Consider the following 17,011-nt stretch of genomic DNA (forward strand, 5'->3'; position numbering starts at 1 on the left):
AGCACACAGGGAGCTTCAATGAGTGTTTGTGGAAAGGATGAGGGGGGACCCAGGGACCGGCCAGTATGCGCCCTGAAGAGCTGTCCCAGAGGGGAGAGAATCAGGGGACAGAGGCTGAGAGCTCCCAGGGGTAACCGGTCAGGTTCAGACCCTGCAACAGCCAATGGCGGAGGGGAGGCGGCCTGCAGGGGTCCACCCGCTCAGTTTGGCTCCCATCTTTGGGGAGGGCAGCTCGCAGAGGGGGCGGCTCCCCCAGGGGCAGGGCCTCGGAAAGAAGGGGAAAGGAGGCCACAGGAAGCACCTTACAGAAGAGGCTGGTGAGGGAGGAGGGACACGCAGGCGGCAGCTGGACGGGCTGCCATGAGGTCAGGTCAGGGGGGATCTTCACCTGTCGTCCTCCTCCCTCCTCGGCCTCTTCCTAGTTGAGTGGCCTTGGAAAACCCAAGGATCATTTTTTTTTTTAATATATTTTATTGATTTTTTACAGAGAAGAAGGGAGAGAGATAGAGAGTCAGAAACATCGATGAGAGAGAAACATCGATCAGCTGCCTCCTGCACATCTCCCACTGGGGATGTGCCCGCAACCCAGGTATATGCCCTTGACCGGAATCGAACCTGGGACCTTTCAGTCCGCAGGCCGACGCTCTATCCACTGAGCCAAACCGGTTTCGGCCCCAAGGATCATTTTAAGCTGAGCTCCTGCTGTGATAGAAATCCCAAATCAAAATGGGATTCCACTTAGAGGGACTTAAAATACACCAAGGCCTGGGAAGAGGATACACGGGGAGCCCGGAGCTCGGGCATCGCTGCCAGTGATGAGCGGTGAGGAAATCCAGGACTCAATTCTACTCCAACTCATTTTATTACAAACCCATCTTTGTATTCCAGAATCAATGGCTAATCAGTACAGGTCACAGCACTCGGAGACAGAACACATTTGCACACCCAGTTCTTTGTCAGCACATTAAGGCCAAAGGAAAACCTCTTTATAGAGCCCCGGTCCCCAGGCCAAGCCCATCCCAGGAGAGCACCTTAGGAAACCGGAAACCATGTGTCAGGAAACTGGCCATATACACACTAGAGGTGTGACTCCTAAAGAGAAAGATTGATGCCAGCTGATGTCAATATAGCCTGTCCCCCCCAAAAGGTAAAAAGAGGTAGGGCTGCTGATGGAAAATGAGTCCCCATTGGATGTAAATATGGGCTGTCCCCCAAAAAGGTAAAGAGAGGTTGGGCTGCTGATGGACAATGAGTCCCCATTGAATGTAAATATGGGCTGTCCCCCAAAAAGGTAAAGAGAGGTCAGGCTTCTAATGGACAATGAGTCCCCATTGAATGTAAATACAGGCTGTCCCCCAAAACAGGTACAAAGAGGTCAGACAAGTGATGGAAAATTCTCTCCATTGAATGTACATGTAGTATCCCCCCAAAATGTAGACACATTAAGAGCTGATAACGCACTTAATTTTCACTTCTTTTCAGTTTGAACAGATTTGAAGAAATCAGTGAAGACGGTAAGATTTGAACGAAGAGCATGTCTCCACAGGACTTTTTATGGGGACACAGAAAAATTAAAGTTGAGGGGACGCAACACCCAGCAGTCGAGGAATCAAGGGCAGTTATTGAGAGATATGCGTACAAACACCTAACCGAAGGAACGATTCTTGATGTGTGCGGCTCCATGGCTGCGTCAGTTGTGGTCCAGGCGCTGCTGCTGCTGAAGCAATGGAACCGCAAACACCGAGAATCGCTGCGTTCCGTGTTTCTGCGCATCCTCTGTCCACAGCGGCCCTGGATGCCTGGACTGGGGCCCGTTCGGGACCAGACACTTCATCCTGGATGTGTCCCCATCACAAAGTCCAGAGGATACATCTTCTTGGTTCCAAGCTGAGTCTGGCTTCACCCATTACATCAAATCCGCTAACCCTGAAAAGGAGGGAAAATTGAGTTCTCAGCTGTTAAAGTGTGTGTACATTTGGTGGACAGCCAGCCTGTGGTACATCCATTTGGGGGACACCTCAAAACACATATATTCCATGAGTGCCTACACGGGTATGGAATATAGTAAATTGGGTTTCTATCCCGGGGAGTGACTCAGAAACAAAGACTCAAAGTGTCATCCTCGATGGTGGACACCGGGGGCTACAGCCACGTTAGCGACCAGGCTGTACCCGCCTCTCGCACACGCTCCCCTCTGCACACTGTGGCCTCTGCTGGGAGGGGCGGGCAGGGCTTCTCTGCGCCAGGCGGGGCAGAGCCCATGATGGTAGAAAAGTGAACCCGGGGGCAGGTCCGGGGCCCAGGAGCCAGCTGGAGAGAGGCACAGCCTGAGGCCACCTGCCTGGAAGGCCTCGGGCCCCGGGCTCAGGAGTGTGGGGCCCAGGCCTGGCTCGGCAATGCTCTGGCGTATCAGTGAGCCCGACTCCAAGGTCCACCCAGGGCCGCGAGTTCTTGGTCGTCAGGCCAGTCTGGGCTTCTCCTGGGAGCCCCAGGCTTCTGGAGATGGAGTCAAGTCCGGACCACAGGGCCCAGCCCTGAGAGCGTGCCTTCATGTACCTGCTCACCCACAGCAGCACACACATGGACGCTTTCATGGAGGTCAGGTTACTGACACATGTTGTAAGGGGCACAGCATCTGCCTCAGGGAGTGTGTTTGTGACTGCACTGTGAGCATCCCCGGGCCAACGTGGATTTGTTCAAAGAGACCAGTTTCTGAAGGGTCAGACGTGTGCAGCCATCGTGGGAGTGTGACCCTAGGGTCCGGCAGAGCCTTGTCACTCACCGAAAGATGGGAGCAGCGGCGGGAACACTTCTTCATTCCAAAGTCGCTCCCGGCCCCTCCGGCCGATGGGAGAGGGGGCCCTGGTGGTCAGAAGGGGCGTCAGGAGTTTGAAGGCTCAGGGGCTGCGGGTCCAAAAGACCAGTCACCCACGGCCACGCTCATATTCTGAGCTCCACCTGCTGGTCCCACGCAGCTGTGGCGACACCCGCCTGCTCTCTAAGTTGTTCCCATGACTGACGTTCTCAGGGGCCCGTTGGCGTGGGAGCCACGTCGGGTGACTTGCGTGGGCTCTTGGCAGGGAGCCCCTCCCTGTGGTCCTGCCCTGGACCCGTCGGGCTCTGAGAAGCTGACACTGCCAGGACAGGGGCCACGGTGGCCACGTGCCCTGAACGTCCGGGGCTGAGGCCTCGTCCTGGCAGCCGGGGCTGCAGTAACTGTGTGGTGCTGGGGCTGGAGCTGCTGTGGCCGCCACCTCCCGTGGCCATGGCGGGGCCGTGGAGGAGGCTGCAGGGGAGCCAGCCTCTCCTCCTTTGGGGGAGCCAGTGAGAAGCGCCTCCTGTCCAGTGGTTGGCACTGGGGACCCTGGCGGTGAAGGAGCTGGGGCAGAGGGTGTGGCTGGCTGTTTCTGCCCTCGAGTCCTCAGAACCCCCGCCTTCAGGTGACTCCTGTTTGCCGGCCTGTGGCCTGAGGTCCCAAGCAGCTGGGCTGAGGCTAGGCTGACTGCCCTATTTAGGGACAGGCACCAGCGGGCAGCTGTGTGGGAGGTGGGGGGGAAAGGGGGGAATGGGGTGGCCTGGCTCTGCCCAGAGAAAGGCTCTGAGGAGGCAGGGCTGCCTCAGGGCGCACTGGGTGGGCCTCGGGCTCAGCAGGTCTCAAGTTGGGCTTCACATACCGCCCCGCCTTCAGCAGCTTCCCCCGCAGGGGCTGACAGTCCTTCTGCGGGCACAGAGCTGGAGGGCATCCTCCCTTTGCTACTGGCAGGTGCGCCTGCCTGGCCCCCGGGGGTCAGGAGATGAAGGTGTTTCTGAGCAGGTACCTTGGCAGGTCATCGGGCACCTGGGAGTGTCCTACAGAGAAGAGAGGAACGATGGAGAGGACTTAGTGAGGGCAGGAGGGTTCTCGGAGAGCCCTCCCCTCCCAGGGCCGCCCCTCACAGGCCACATGGCCAGGACCAAAGTTTCCGCTCCTGCTCAGCCTGTTCACAGCCTAGCGTCACCCCAGCTCCCGCAGCGCCTTTGGTCAGGACGCCAGGCCTGGGTGCTGGGTCAGCAGAGGCATTTGAATGGTCAAGGCTGCCTCAGTGGAGGGCCACTCCCTTCAGTATCCGGTCTCCAGGGATGCTTCATCCAGGTCTAGGCGTCACCTGGGGGTGTGTCTGTGAAGCTCAGAAATGGCATGCCATGTTTCTGTGAGGACCTCCGTGTCTTTCCTGCACTTTTCACAGGGTCTGGCCCTACAGGGTGAAGGAGCACTGGCAGAGGGGAAATCAGCGCGCCCCTCACCGCCCCAGTCCCACCGGGGAGCGAGCAGAACCGGCCTGGAAGTGCGGCAGCTCCGGGTGGAGGCATCTCAGGCTCCTAGTGACAGGACTCGGCGCAGATGGAGAGGCCGGGACGGTCCAGTCACAGCTCAGCCTCCAGCTGACCGGGTCCTGCTTCCGGGCTCCACTCGGCGCCGGGGACAAGGCGGTACCGGCGGGCGGACCCAGCATCCTCCCCCGAGGCGAGCAGAGCCGGACCGCGGGCTGCGGCACCTCCCGCGAGACCCGGTGCTTCAAGGCCCCGCCCCCGGGCCCCGCGCGAAGCAGGACGGGAAATTCAGCGGAGTCCGTCCTTTGCTTTTAGAGCGGGAGCTGACGCCCGCGGTCCTGGGCTGCTGCTCGCCGGTTCCCGGGAGCGGGGGGCGGAGGGGGAGGAAACGCTCAGCGGCGGCGGAGTCCCCGTGACCGACTCTGCTGTGGCCCCGGGGGCGCAGCCGGGCTCCCGCGCCTCGCACGTCCCGAGTGACTCAGGCGAGTCCCGGCCGGCGGCACTGCTGGTCGCCGTGTGTCCCTGACCCCGCACCCGACCGCCCCGGGCGGCGTGGCCTGGGCTCCGCGCTGCCCCTCCCCACGCCTCCCAGGCCTCCTTCCCAGCTGAGCGCGGTGTCCCCGCGGCCGAAGCTCAGAGCGGGCCGCCAGGCGGCTGGTGCTGCTGAGGCCCCGGCTCAGCCCGCGGGTCTCGCTGACCCTGAGGCCCCGGACGCGGCCCTTCTGCCCAGACCCGGCTCCGGTGCCTCCTGTGCCTTCGGGTCCCCCCCTCCCCCCCAGCCGCCTCGGGTGCTCTTGGCAGGTCCCTGTTCCCAGGAAGCCAGGCCGCAGTCTCCCTGGGAGCGCATCAGTTCCATGCGGAGCTGTTATAGGGCCCGGGGAACCGCACACACAGTTGGGGCTGCAAAGATCTAAATATACTAATCAGCACAAAGTGGTCATTGTTCTGTGCAGGCGATCCTTTAATTACCGATTCTGTGGCTTCCTCTCAGAGTTAATATGTTGGATAACCTGTTGACTAGAACATAGGAAGGCCGGCTGGATTTTGTGGTGTTTGGTGTAAGTTTTATAAGGCACTGTGGGGTGCACAGTCCTCTGCCAGGGGCTGTACCCACGTGAACGCCGGGCAGTAGACAAAGAGGACATGAGAGACAGAGGCATATAGGAGAGTCTTTTTAAAAAAATATTTTCATTTTTTTTTACGTAGAGGAAGGGAGAGGGATAGTTAGAAACATCATGAGAGAGAAACATAGATCAGCTGCCTCCTGTACACTCCCTACTGGGGATGTGCCTGCAACCAAGGTACATGCCCTGGACTGGGACCCTTCAGTCCGCAGGCTGTTCTCTATCCACTGAGCCAAACCGGTTAGGGCAGGAGAGTCTCTTTTGCAGGCCATGTAGCCATTGCTAACAAGGAGCCATCAGACAAAACAGTTCTTCAAAGTAGCTTCACACAGTGGCTGCGCCAAGCAGCCCTTGCTAATACAGTAGCAAACAGGAGCCATACCAAGCAGCCACCCACCGGCTGGTTAGGAACACGTTTGTACTAACTTAGACACAAAGGCTTCCTGCCCAACAGTGACATCAGTATTTGGGTTATAGTAAGGTACTCCTGCCCAGTGTGTACAGTACAATCTCTGTGTCCTTGCTTAGATTGGCCTTGAACATCCCAGTTAGGATTCTCCTGCTCAGATTGGCCTTGAACATCTGGCGTACCCTGATGAGGCTCCCACAGGCACTATCTCAGTCATGGCCCAAGTTAAACTGTTCTCAAAACTGACTTATCAGAAGGAGGAAAAAGTGTCATGAATGTGACATAACCGTTCTCTCAGGAATAACACTTAATTCACAGAAAACATAACTGCAACCCTAGAGGAGCTGCATGGGAACCACAGGCTTAGATATTTCAGCCAAGAAAGCTGCTGGTGCCAAAAAGATCTCAGAGGAGAAACGAAGTCAAATTAAACTGTTTGTGATGTGAAAGCCATTTCAAACACTGTTTTTAAAGGTTGTCTAGTGCTGACATGAATGTTTGTTTTGATTCCTGTATTTGAGGATTGCAGCTTAACCGCTATGCCACAAAACCGTTTTACATATAAGAGTTGTCTGAGGCAGAACTGTCATCCACCTTCTACAGTGGCCGAATTTGACTGGCTGTTAGTTACTGTTCATAGAAATGTTCTGGAAGTAAGGGGTGAGGGCTCTTACCACCCACAGCTCATCCACTTCTTTGTAGTAATAAGCTGAACTGTTAAGTTTGCAAACAAGCACGACTGTTCCATTGCCAGTAATTTTATTCATGCCTTGGTCTTTTGGGTTTGCACCAGAAATTGGAATTGCTTGCAATTATATGTTTAGGTGGATTGAGCCTCAAAATTAATGATGACATTTACTAGTTTCTTAAAGCACCAAGTGGTTCAACTTTTGATGCATTAGAAATGATATGTTGTTTTTGTTTGTTTCATTTCAATATGCCAGTCATCTGTCAGGTGTGCTTTTTAAATGTTGTTCCAGCATTTGAACAGAAATGCCCTTAAATGTTGAGAGCCATTTACTATAAAGTAAAACTTGTCTAAATCCTTAAATGTGAAATGTGGAGAAATTAGTGAGTAGTAGTAGGAAATGTAGGATCAATATTGTCAGACATCAGTGCTTATCTCTCAGCCCAGTGATTTCCTACAGTTGATTTTGTCAGCAGCTAACATGTAGCTGTAATGTTAATTATGTACTGATAGTGTGAGGTAACTATGAAATGGTAACTAATTCCCTGAAAGAATCAGATCTGGAATGCTCTTTGATGTTATGATTACTTGTACACCTACAATGTGATAGGATTGTATGACACTCATCTAAGGATTCATGGCTCTTCTGTAAACTTCTGATAATTTTCTTCTCGTTTTGATCCCAGCAGCTGGCCAGAATGTGTTTGAATTCATACAGAAATAATATTGATATCTGAAAGCCATGTTGAACTTCTCTGAAGAAAGGGCAACAATGATTGCAGCTGGGGATTTGCAGGAATTTGTTCCTTTCCGTCGAGACCACTGCAGACAGCACCCTAATGCTTTGAACCTTCAGCTTCGGCAGCTGCAGCCAGCCTCTGAGTTGTGGTCGTCTGATGGTGCTGCTGGCTTGGTGGGATCCCTGCAGGAGGTTACAATCCACGAAAAACAGAAGGTTTTACCAAGTTTCTCAGTTTGCTTTTGAAATGTAGAGAGATTCGATCTACTTGTAATTTAAGGCTACCCAGATGCAACTGAGAAATGAGTATGATGCTACTTCTAGGGTATTGGTTAAGATTTGGTAATTTTCATGAAAGCTAAAAATAATGACCTTAATTGTATTACAGTGTCATGGCTGTTTAGACATATAACTCAGGGATTTATAATGAGAGTCACTATGATTATGGTCCATTTAAATCTCTTTTTCTTCATTTAGTACGTGGGACCAGATTTCATGTTATTTGATGGTTAGATAGTCGAGTTAGCAATGGTCCCTGCTGCCCAAAACTTACATATTTCTAGAGGAGAAAGGAAATGCCACATAAGTAGATACAGTACTAGTTTTTAAATAGGGGAATGAGAAGTAAGTGCATGTTAAACAGTCAGTCATTCTCATCTTAATTCCATTTCTGTATCCCTTTTGGGATACCAAAATTTCCAGGAGCGGAAGTCTGTAGTTAGGAATCCAAACCTTTCTCTGCCCTGTTCATTCTGATGGTTGGCACAAGGGCAGGAAAGTGAATGTATATGCAGTTGTGAAGCAGGGAAGTCTGCATGGTTGGTAAGCTCCCCCAGTGTCCCATGTGCACTTCACTGCCCCCTCTGCTTCACCCCCCATATGCTTCATATGTCTTTAGTCTCCCAAGAATGTTGGTTTAATTTTTGGATATATAGGTAAGGTCTAATTTTTGTTTATTTATGTTTTTGGCAGCATAAAATGGTAACGTAATAATAAAATACTTAATATAGAGAATTCTTGAGGTAAATTCCCATTTTTGAAATCCTGTAAGATACAGTATGATACATACACCCACACCCCCTCCTCTGTTAATCGGTGGTACCAAACCTAAGAGTTGGGCTTGGTCTGAGCCTTACTCCACAGACAGAGCAGGAGACTTGTATCTGAATTGCGGTTCAATTTTAATTAATAAATCTTGCTCCATAATGTTGCAAAAGAAATAAAAACTGCTTAAACATGTCTTACATATGTAAATTTTTTAGGAAAGCTGGCAGTTAAGGAGAGGCAGAAATGAAATTGGAGAAATGGATTATGACGAGGAACTCTATGTGGCTGGAAATATGGTGATCTGGAGCAAAGGGAGTAAAAGCCAGGCATTGGCTCTTTACAAGGCCTTTACCGTTGATAGTCCTGTTCAACAGGTGAGTTGATTTGAATTTTAGTATTTGATTGATTATTTAGTGTTTTTTTTTTTAAACAATGCTTTTATCCTAATTTTAACAGAAATAATAAAAACAATATATAATGATCTCAGTAGCTAGATATATGTTTTAACATGTAGTGAAGATAATGGTAGGGAAATAAACATTTCAGTTATTTTCTATATCATCATTTTTTTGCACTGTTCTTTGTCAATTTCATGGTAATGTTTAAACACTTGAGTAATTTAATTAGTTATTGCCGAGAAAATTCATGACTTAAATTTAAGGGTATAAGAATATATTAGCACATGATTATATTTGGTTGCAAAGTGTTGAATAAATAAAAATCAAGTTCATAGTGAAAATAGAGAGTACGGGAAAGGAAAAAAAAATCTAATTTGCTGTCATTGCACATGCTTGGGTTGCTGGCTTGATCCCCAGTAGGGGGCATGCAGGAGGCAGCTAATGAAAGTTTCTCATCATTGATGTTTCTATCTATCTCTTCCTTTCTGAAGTCAATGAAAATATATTTATATATGTATTTATATTTCATAAATTTATATATAAATTTATATGTATATTTATTTATATGTAAACTACATGTATTTCTAACTGATTATAAAAAAAAGAATAGAAACAAATAAAAATTAGTAATTAAAGGGACAGAATTAAGCATTTGCTCTGCCTTTTTAGGAAGCCTTGCAGTTCATCTCCAGTTAATAAAGGAAAACCCTTATTTAAAGTAGAATTCCAGCTAATAAATATAGAAGGACTGGTAGAATTTGAAAATCGCTATTCTGTGTAACCTCTTACTCCAGTGTAACCTCTGATTCAGACAAGGATTGTAAATGGGATAGTAATGCCATTGCGTGAAAGGTGTTAGCATGGCACCAAGGTGTCACCCAAAGTGAAGAAATAAATGCATCTCTACTTTGAAGCTGCATGTTGTTCTCCACCTCCACAACCTGGTGGGTTACCATCACTGATAGGGGACAGAGGACTCCTTTATACCTACAGCTGTAATGTGGCATGGAGACATGATGTCATCTACTCAGTTTTCTTCCCCCAAATATTTGATATGAATATGTAGACCTAACTTCCAGTTATAGGAAGTATGGGGCCTAGAGGATCAGTTTGTAAAATGAGATGAGGAATGGGTGGAGGTATAGATGAAACAAGAACCACCAGAAATTGAGAATTATTGAAGCTGGCTGTTGGAGATTTATTATGTTACTCTGTTTCCTTTGTATATATTTGAAATTTTCTATAATAAAGACTTAAAGAAAAAACCACTATGAGATACAATTAGACAAATCCAGAATATGGGATAGTCTACATTCTGGTCTCCTTAAAGAGTTAGTCATGGAGAGAAACCAAGATGGCAGCATAGGTAAACACTGGAGTTTACTGCCTCGAACAACCACTTCAAAAATACAACTAAAAGACGGAATGGACACCATCCAGAACCACAGGAAGGTTGGCTGAGTGGAAATTGTACAACTAGAAGGGAGAAGGAAAGAGAAAAGCATACCGAGACTCAGAGGAGACGCAGTATGGCAGTAAAATACTATGGTGCGGAGGTGCATGCGGAGCGGGCTGGCGGCTGAGGGCATGGTTGTCGTTTTCAATCAGGAGGTAGTCTCAGGCTCTGAGCTCCGGTTCCAGGCAAGTCTCTAGGGACCCAGACTCATACGGGAGAAGCGGGACTGTCTGGCATAGGTCAGAACTCGAGGGCAGCTTTCTCTCCGAGGTGCTTGCAGCGATTACCAGGACATTGAGAAGCAGAGCCTCTGAGGGCTGGACTGAGAGCAGCCATAACTGCTAGCCCCACCCTGTTGATCCCGTGGGACCCGCCCCGCCTAAGCCCTGCAGGGAAGATTTTGCTGTATAGCATCAGGCAAAGGCTAGATTAGCACCTCCCTAGAGATCCAGGAGCCAGGAAACCCAGAGGTAAGAGTGGAACCATCCAGTTTGCAGCTCCGTGGAACCATAAAGGACACACTCAGGGGGCAGACTCAGTGAGCACCAAAGCCCCATTGAAGCAAGTCTTGCCCCAGAGGAGTGTGTCCAGCACAGAAGTTCTCCCACTGCAGACACAGCTGATACTCACAGCCAATTGGCCTGGAGGTCAATTCCTCCCAGTGATAACTGCAACAATCAAGGCTTAACTACAACAAGAGTGTGCACAAAGACCACAAGGGGGTGCACCAGGAGTCTCCTCCTCAGGTAATTGGGGAGGCTGAACCACTGGGCCCTAGTGGACACTCAGCACAGAAAACCACTTTATCAACACAGGGAAGCATAAAAATGCGGAGACAAAGAAGAAGGACACAAATGACAGAAATGGAGGAAAGCAAACTACTGGATATAGAGTTCAAAACCACACTTTTAAGGTTTTTCAAGAATTTTCTAGAAACTGCCGATAAACTTAATGAGATCTATAAGAAATCTAATGAGACCCTCGAGGTTGTGATAAAGGACCAACTAGAAATTAAGCATACACTGACTGAAATAAAGAATATTATACAGACTCCCAACAGCAGACTCTCTAGCCTTGATTGCAAGAATCAAGTCCACGATTTGAAATATGAAGAAGCAAAAAACATCCAACCAGAAAAGCAAAATGAAAAAAGAATCCAAAAATACGAAGATAGTGTAAGGAGCCTCTGGGACACCTTCAAGCGTACCAACATCCGAATTATAGGGGTGCCAGAAGAAGAGAGAGAACAAGATATTGAAAACCTATTTGAAGAAATAATGACAGAAAACTTCCTCTACCTGGTGAAAGAAATAGACTTACAAGTCCAGGAAGCGCAGAGAAGCCCAAACAAAAGGAATCCAAAGAGGACCACACCAAGACACATCACAATTAAAATGCCAAGAATAAAATACAAAGAGAGAATCTTAAAAGCGGCAAGAGAAAGACAGTCAGTTACCTACAAGGGAGTGCCCATACGACTGTCAGCTGATTTCTCAACAGAAACTTTGCAGGCCAGAAGGGAGTGGCAAGAAATATTCAAAGTGATGAATGCCAAGAACCTACAACCAAGATTACTTTATCCAGCAAAGCTATCATTCAGAATTGAAGGTCAGATAAAGAGCTTCACAGATAAGGAAAAGCTAAAGGAGTTCATCACCACCAAACCAGTATTATATGAAATGCTGAAAGGTATCCTTTAAGAAGAGGAAGAAGAAGAAAAAGGTAAAGATACAAATTTTGAACACCAAATACACATCTATCAACAAGTGAATCTGAAAATCAAGTGACTAATCTGATGACCAGAATGAACTGGTGATTATAATAGAATCAGGGGCATAGAAAGGGAGTGGACTGGCTATTCTTGGGGGGCAAAGGGGTGAGGGGGATGTGGGAAGAGACTGGACAAAAATCGCACACCTCTGGATGAGGACAGTGGATGGGGAGTGAGGGAAGTGGGTGGGGTGGGAACAGGGTAGAGGGGAGTTATGTTGGGAAAAAAGAGGAACAAAAGTAATAATCTGAACAATAAAGGTTTAATTAATAAAAAAAAGAACAGTAGTAGAAAGCAAAAAAAAAAAAAAAAAGAGGCATGGAGGGGGAAAAAGGTGGGGCCTATTGTAGGTTAAAAGAGACTAAAGGACATCACCAAATGCAATATATTTTGCACCATTTTGAATGAACTTTGATTGAGTCCTGGTTCTAGAAAATTGTCTTAAAAAAACATTTTGGGGAAAATTTGAAAAAGTTGCAAATGGACTGAATATTAGGTGATGTTAGAAAAATTTTTTCTTAGGCAAGATGATGGTTTTGTGGTGTATAGGAGAGAATATTTATTTTGGGGAAATGCATGATGAAGTCATGATGTGGGGGATTTTCAGGTAGTCATCATCCCCCAGTCAAATCCCTCACATGCACATAAGCAGATATGGCATATTGGAAACCACTGTTAGATTTATTTGTTTATTTTTAAAACATTTTTTATTGATTTTAGGGAGGAAGGGAGAGGGAGAGAGAGAGAGAGAAACATCAGTAACATCAATGGTAAGAAGAGAATCATTGATCGGCTGCCTCCTGCATGCCCACTACTGGGGACTGAGCCCGCAACCTGGGTATGTGACCTGGACTGGAATCAAACCCAGGACCAGTCCGCAGGCCGATGCTCTATCCACTGGCCCAAACCGGCTAGGCCTTAACAACTGTTAGATTTAGATGAAACAGGTGTTCACTGTATTATTTCAACTTTTCTTACTGAATATTTTTAGAATAAAAAGTTTTCGGGTGGGGGAGAATATATCTATAGCAGTTGAATTAATTATTGGGCTATTGACAAGAGATTTCAAGACTTTTTGACTAATGTTAAATTCCTTAGTGGTAAGCACTGCAATCTTGGTACCTGGACATTGCTTTTTTGTGTTTTCCCCCATTAACTGTTTCCTGATGAACATTGTACCCTTCTAACAATATACTGGGAACGATAAACTGAATTATTCCTAAACTTGAGGGCATGTGTAAAAGCATTTCTGTCCAGGAGTGTTGAAGCCAGTGACCATTTTTTTAAAAATATATTTTTATTGATTTCAGAGAGGAAGGGAGAGAGATAGAAAGATAGAAACATCAATGATGAGAGAGAATCATTGATCGGCTGCCTCCTGCACGCCCCCTACTGGGGATTGATCCCGGAACCTGGGCATGTGCCCTTGACTGGAATCGAACCTGGGACCCTTCAGTCTACAGGCTAATGCTCTATCCACTGAGCCAAACCAGCAAGGGCCCCAGTGACCATTTTGATGATATTTCCGCCCCCCCTGCCCCCCCGTAACCATATGGTTAGTGTAGTTGTGAAAGTGGCATGATGATATCCAACAAGGGTTTTTTTTTAATATGTATTTTTATTTTCCAGAGAGGAAGGGAGAGGGAGAGAGAGATAGAAACATCAATGATGAGAGAGAATCATTGATTGGCTGCCTCCCGGGGATCGAGGCTGCAACTCAAACATATGCCCTGACCTGGAATCAAACTGTGACCTCCTGGTTCATTGGTCGATGCTTAACCACAGAGCCATGCTGGCCGGGCTCAAACTCATTCTTTGCTTCTATGTTTCCATCTTAAATTCTCCAAAGGATGATTGCATGTTTACTAGATTCCATGGATGTGCAGTTAGATGAATTGTCTCTTTTGTCTCCGTTATCTTAAGACTGCTTGTAAATAGAACGATAAGATTTTTAATTTCAGTCCTTTTGGTCTGGAAAACATATTGTTCTTTAGTCTTCTTACTATATGCGGGAAGATATTTTATATTTTGGTTAGGAATCAATACCAGGTGTATGTGACTCAGATTTAGTTAAACAAATAAACAGATAACTAAAATGCTGTATGCAGATGAATTAAAATGCCACATAATACCTGTGTGTCCACAGTGTGGTGAGAGTCAGGGGACTGGCTCTGAAGGAAGGATTTCTCAAAGAAGTTGCTGATTGAACTGGAAGTTGGTAAAAGAAGGGCATTCTAGGCAGAGCGAATCAGCCAAACTATTTATGGAAAAACATGATGTTTTTAAGTTCAGAATGGATGTACACAAGGTTTGGGTGTGGAGAGATGCTTGCAGGTGCTGAGTGGATCCAAACTGAAGGGCCTTGTTTGTACCTGGGAACTTGAAATTTAAACTGTACACAGAAGGAGCCTGTCAAGGATGTTAAAATGGAAAGTACATCTTCAGTTCTGTATTTTGAGAAGATAGGACTTTGGTGGCAATGTGTAGGATGTGTAGGATTGGCTGGAGAGTAGAGAGACTGTTGTCAAGGATACTGTTCTATGATAGTTCAGGGGAAAAAGATTGGCTCTGAAGAGAGAAGACAGAAATGAGAGACAGAGCTGAGGGAATGTGTAAGTCCTGAGACATCAGGAGTAAGGGAGAGTATGAAAATACTATTGGGGTGGGGTGGGGATGGGAGTGGCCCGGAAGAGATTAATGTGGGGAAAGGAGGACCTATGTAATACTTTCAACAATATAGATTTAAAAAATAAAAATAAAATAAAATACTATCTGCTTTTAGAGACTGGGAGGATGGGATTTCATAAAAGGAAGCTGAGTCAATAATAGGTACATGCCGGTTTTTCCTAAATTCAACAACCACAGATCAGACAATTCAATTTAAAACTGGACAGAGGGCTTGAACGGACATTTCTCTAAAGATATGTAAATGGCCAATGAGCACATGAAACAGTGCTCAGCATGTTTAATCATTAGGCAAATGCAAATCAAAACCACAGTGCGATACCATGTCATACCTACTGAGATGACTGATTTATTAAACAATGAAAAAAATAAGTGAGGATGTTGAAACTGGAACCCTGTGATTACTGGTGGAAAAGTAAAAAATGCCACTGTGGGAAACCATTTGCTGTTTCTCAAAATATTAAACCTAGGCAGGGTGGAGGGGATGAATGGGGGATAGAAAGGGACATCTATAATAATTTCAACAATAAATTTCAAGATAAATTAGGGGGGGGGAGTTAAACCTAGAATCACCATATGATCCAACAATCCCCCTTTTGATTATATATACACAAAAGACAAAAGCATCGATCAGATGCTCAAACCTCAGAGGGAAGGTAGGGGAGGGTGGGAGTAAGGGATCGAGGTCAACCAAAGGACTTGTATACATGCATATAAGCATAACCAATGGACACAGACCCAGGGGAGTGAGGTCATGAATGGGAGTAGGGTCGGGGCAATGGGGGGATAATGACATATGTAATTCCTTAATAAAAAAAAATGTTGAAATAAAAGGAAAAGATTTGAAAGTGGGGACTCAGTCGAACACCAGTGTTCATAGCAGCATTATTCACAATAGTTGAAATTGGAAACAACCCCAGTGTGTATGGAGAGATGACTGGATATACAATATGTGGTATATGCCTACAATGAAATATTTAGCCTTTAAAATGAAGGAAATTCTGAGATGTGCTACCACATGGATGAACCTTGAGGATGTTATACCCAACATAACATAAATACTGTATAATTCCACCTTCATGGGGTACTTTGCTTTGAATAGGTAAATTCATAAGGACAGAAAATATAATAGAAGCTGAGGGAGGGAGAAAGGGGGAGTTGTTGAATTGGCAGTTTCTGTTTGGGATAATGGAAAAGTTCTGGAAATGGATAGCATTGAGGTTACACAACTTTATGAATGAATGTATTTAATGGTACTGAATTTGTACACCACGAAATGGTTAAAATGGTAAATTTTACATTATGTATATTTAACCACAATTAAAAAACCCATAAAATACCATGAAATAATTTCAAGTAAGTGATTGTTAGGCATGCTGGTGAAAGTTGAATGGCATTTCCTAGTTTATGTTTTGCAAGATGAAAGGGAAAGTTTAGTTTTTCTAAAGATATTTTTCTGACTGTCTAAGAATGATAAGATCATTAAGAAACCTGTAGGTTATGAATAGCTCTTCTGGTAATCTTTAGTTTTATAAAGGACATAAGGTCAATACAGGTTGAGCCACGGTTTGAGGTCACTTTTGTGGCAAGGCTTCTAGCTAGTTGATTTTTAAATTTTTGTCTACTCTTTTCTTAAAATTTATTTACACACATACTTTATCTTATAATATTTATCATTCATTTGTTTAATTTTATTTTACCTTTTTTAGTTCCCATGGTGCATGTGTTGAGCTGGTGAGAAGGTAGTATATAGCTATATGTCATTATTATTTATTTATTTATTTTTAAAATCTTTCCTTTTGAAAGTATTATATATGTCCCCCCTTTTTTATTGTCCCCTTCTAGCTCACCACAATTCTTATTTAGATATGATTTGTTAATAGGCTATTATTTAGATGCAATTCTTAGATAAGCATTTTGTTTTAATTTTAGGCATTTATCATATCACAGGGTAAGTCTGAAAAAGCCTACAATAAGTTTCTTTTTGGAATTTTATTGAACTTTTTGATTCCAAATGTATACCTCTTTTTTTGTTGTTCAAAACAAAATGAATAATGGTGGTTTTGTCTAAGCATTTTTATATTATTCATTAAAGGAAGAGTCCACATCTCTTTCCGTAGAAGGTGCTGTGGAGACTGTGGAAATGACAACAAAGAGCCTCAAATCTCGTGGAGAAAGTGCTTTGGAGACTGGAAATGACAACAGAGGATTTAGAAGATCACTAAAGTCATTTAGGTGTTTTGATATTCCTTTCATTTTCCAGCATTGTGATTACTTAATTTTTAAAATGTTTTAATTGATTTCAGGGACAGGAAGGGAGAGGGAGAGAGATAGAAATATCCTTGATGAGAGAGAATCATCAGTTGGCTGCCTCCTGCACACT

At 45.8% G+C, this 17,011-nt stretch overlaps 1 protein-coding gene across 4 annotated transcripts in view; it reads left to right on the forward strand.

The window, feature by feature from the left end:
* Window positions 1–4,578: 4,578 nt before the first annotated feature.
* Window positions 4,579–17,011, forward strand: part of LOC308526278 (uncharacterized protein) — a 45,044-nt gene continuing 32,611 nt past the window's right edge. For 2 of the 4 annotated variants that reach the window (XR_013996536.1, XR_013996537.1), the window contains exons 1-4: window positions 4,579–4,793; window positions 7,222–7,487; window positions 8,534–8,692; window positions 16,724–16,863. Coding sequence is in view for 1 of the 4 variants with exons in the window: in XM_081101389.1 (XP_080957515.1) it covers window positions 7,275–7,487; window positions 8,534–8,692; window positions 16,724–16,863 (512 nt within the window). In the remaining 3 variants the exon portion in view is untranslated. The remainder of the gene's footprint in view (window positions 4,794–7,221; window positions 7,488–8,533; window positions 8,693–16,723; window positions 16,864–17,011) is intronic. The other 2 variants (XM_081101389.1, XR_013996535.1) reach the window with 2 other exon arrangements.

Source organism: Myotis nattereri (assembly GCF_964212035.1).
Source record: "Myotis nattereri genome assembly, chromosome: 10".
Taxonomy (NCBI): domain Eukaryota; kingdom Metazoa; phylum Chordata; class Mammalia; order Chiroptera; family Vespertilionidae; genus Myotis; species Myotis nattereri.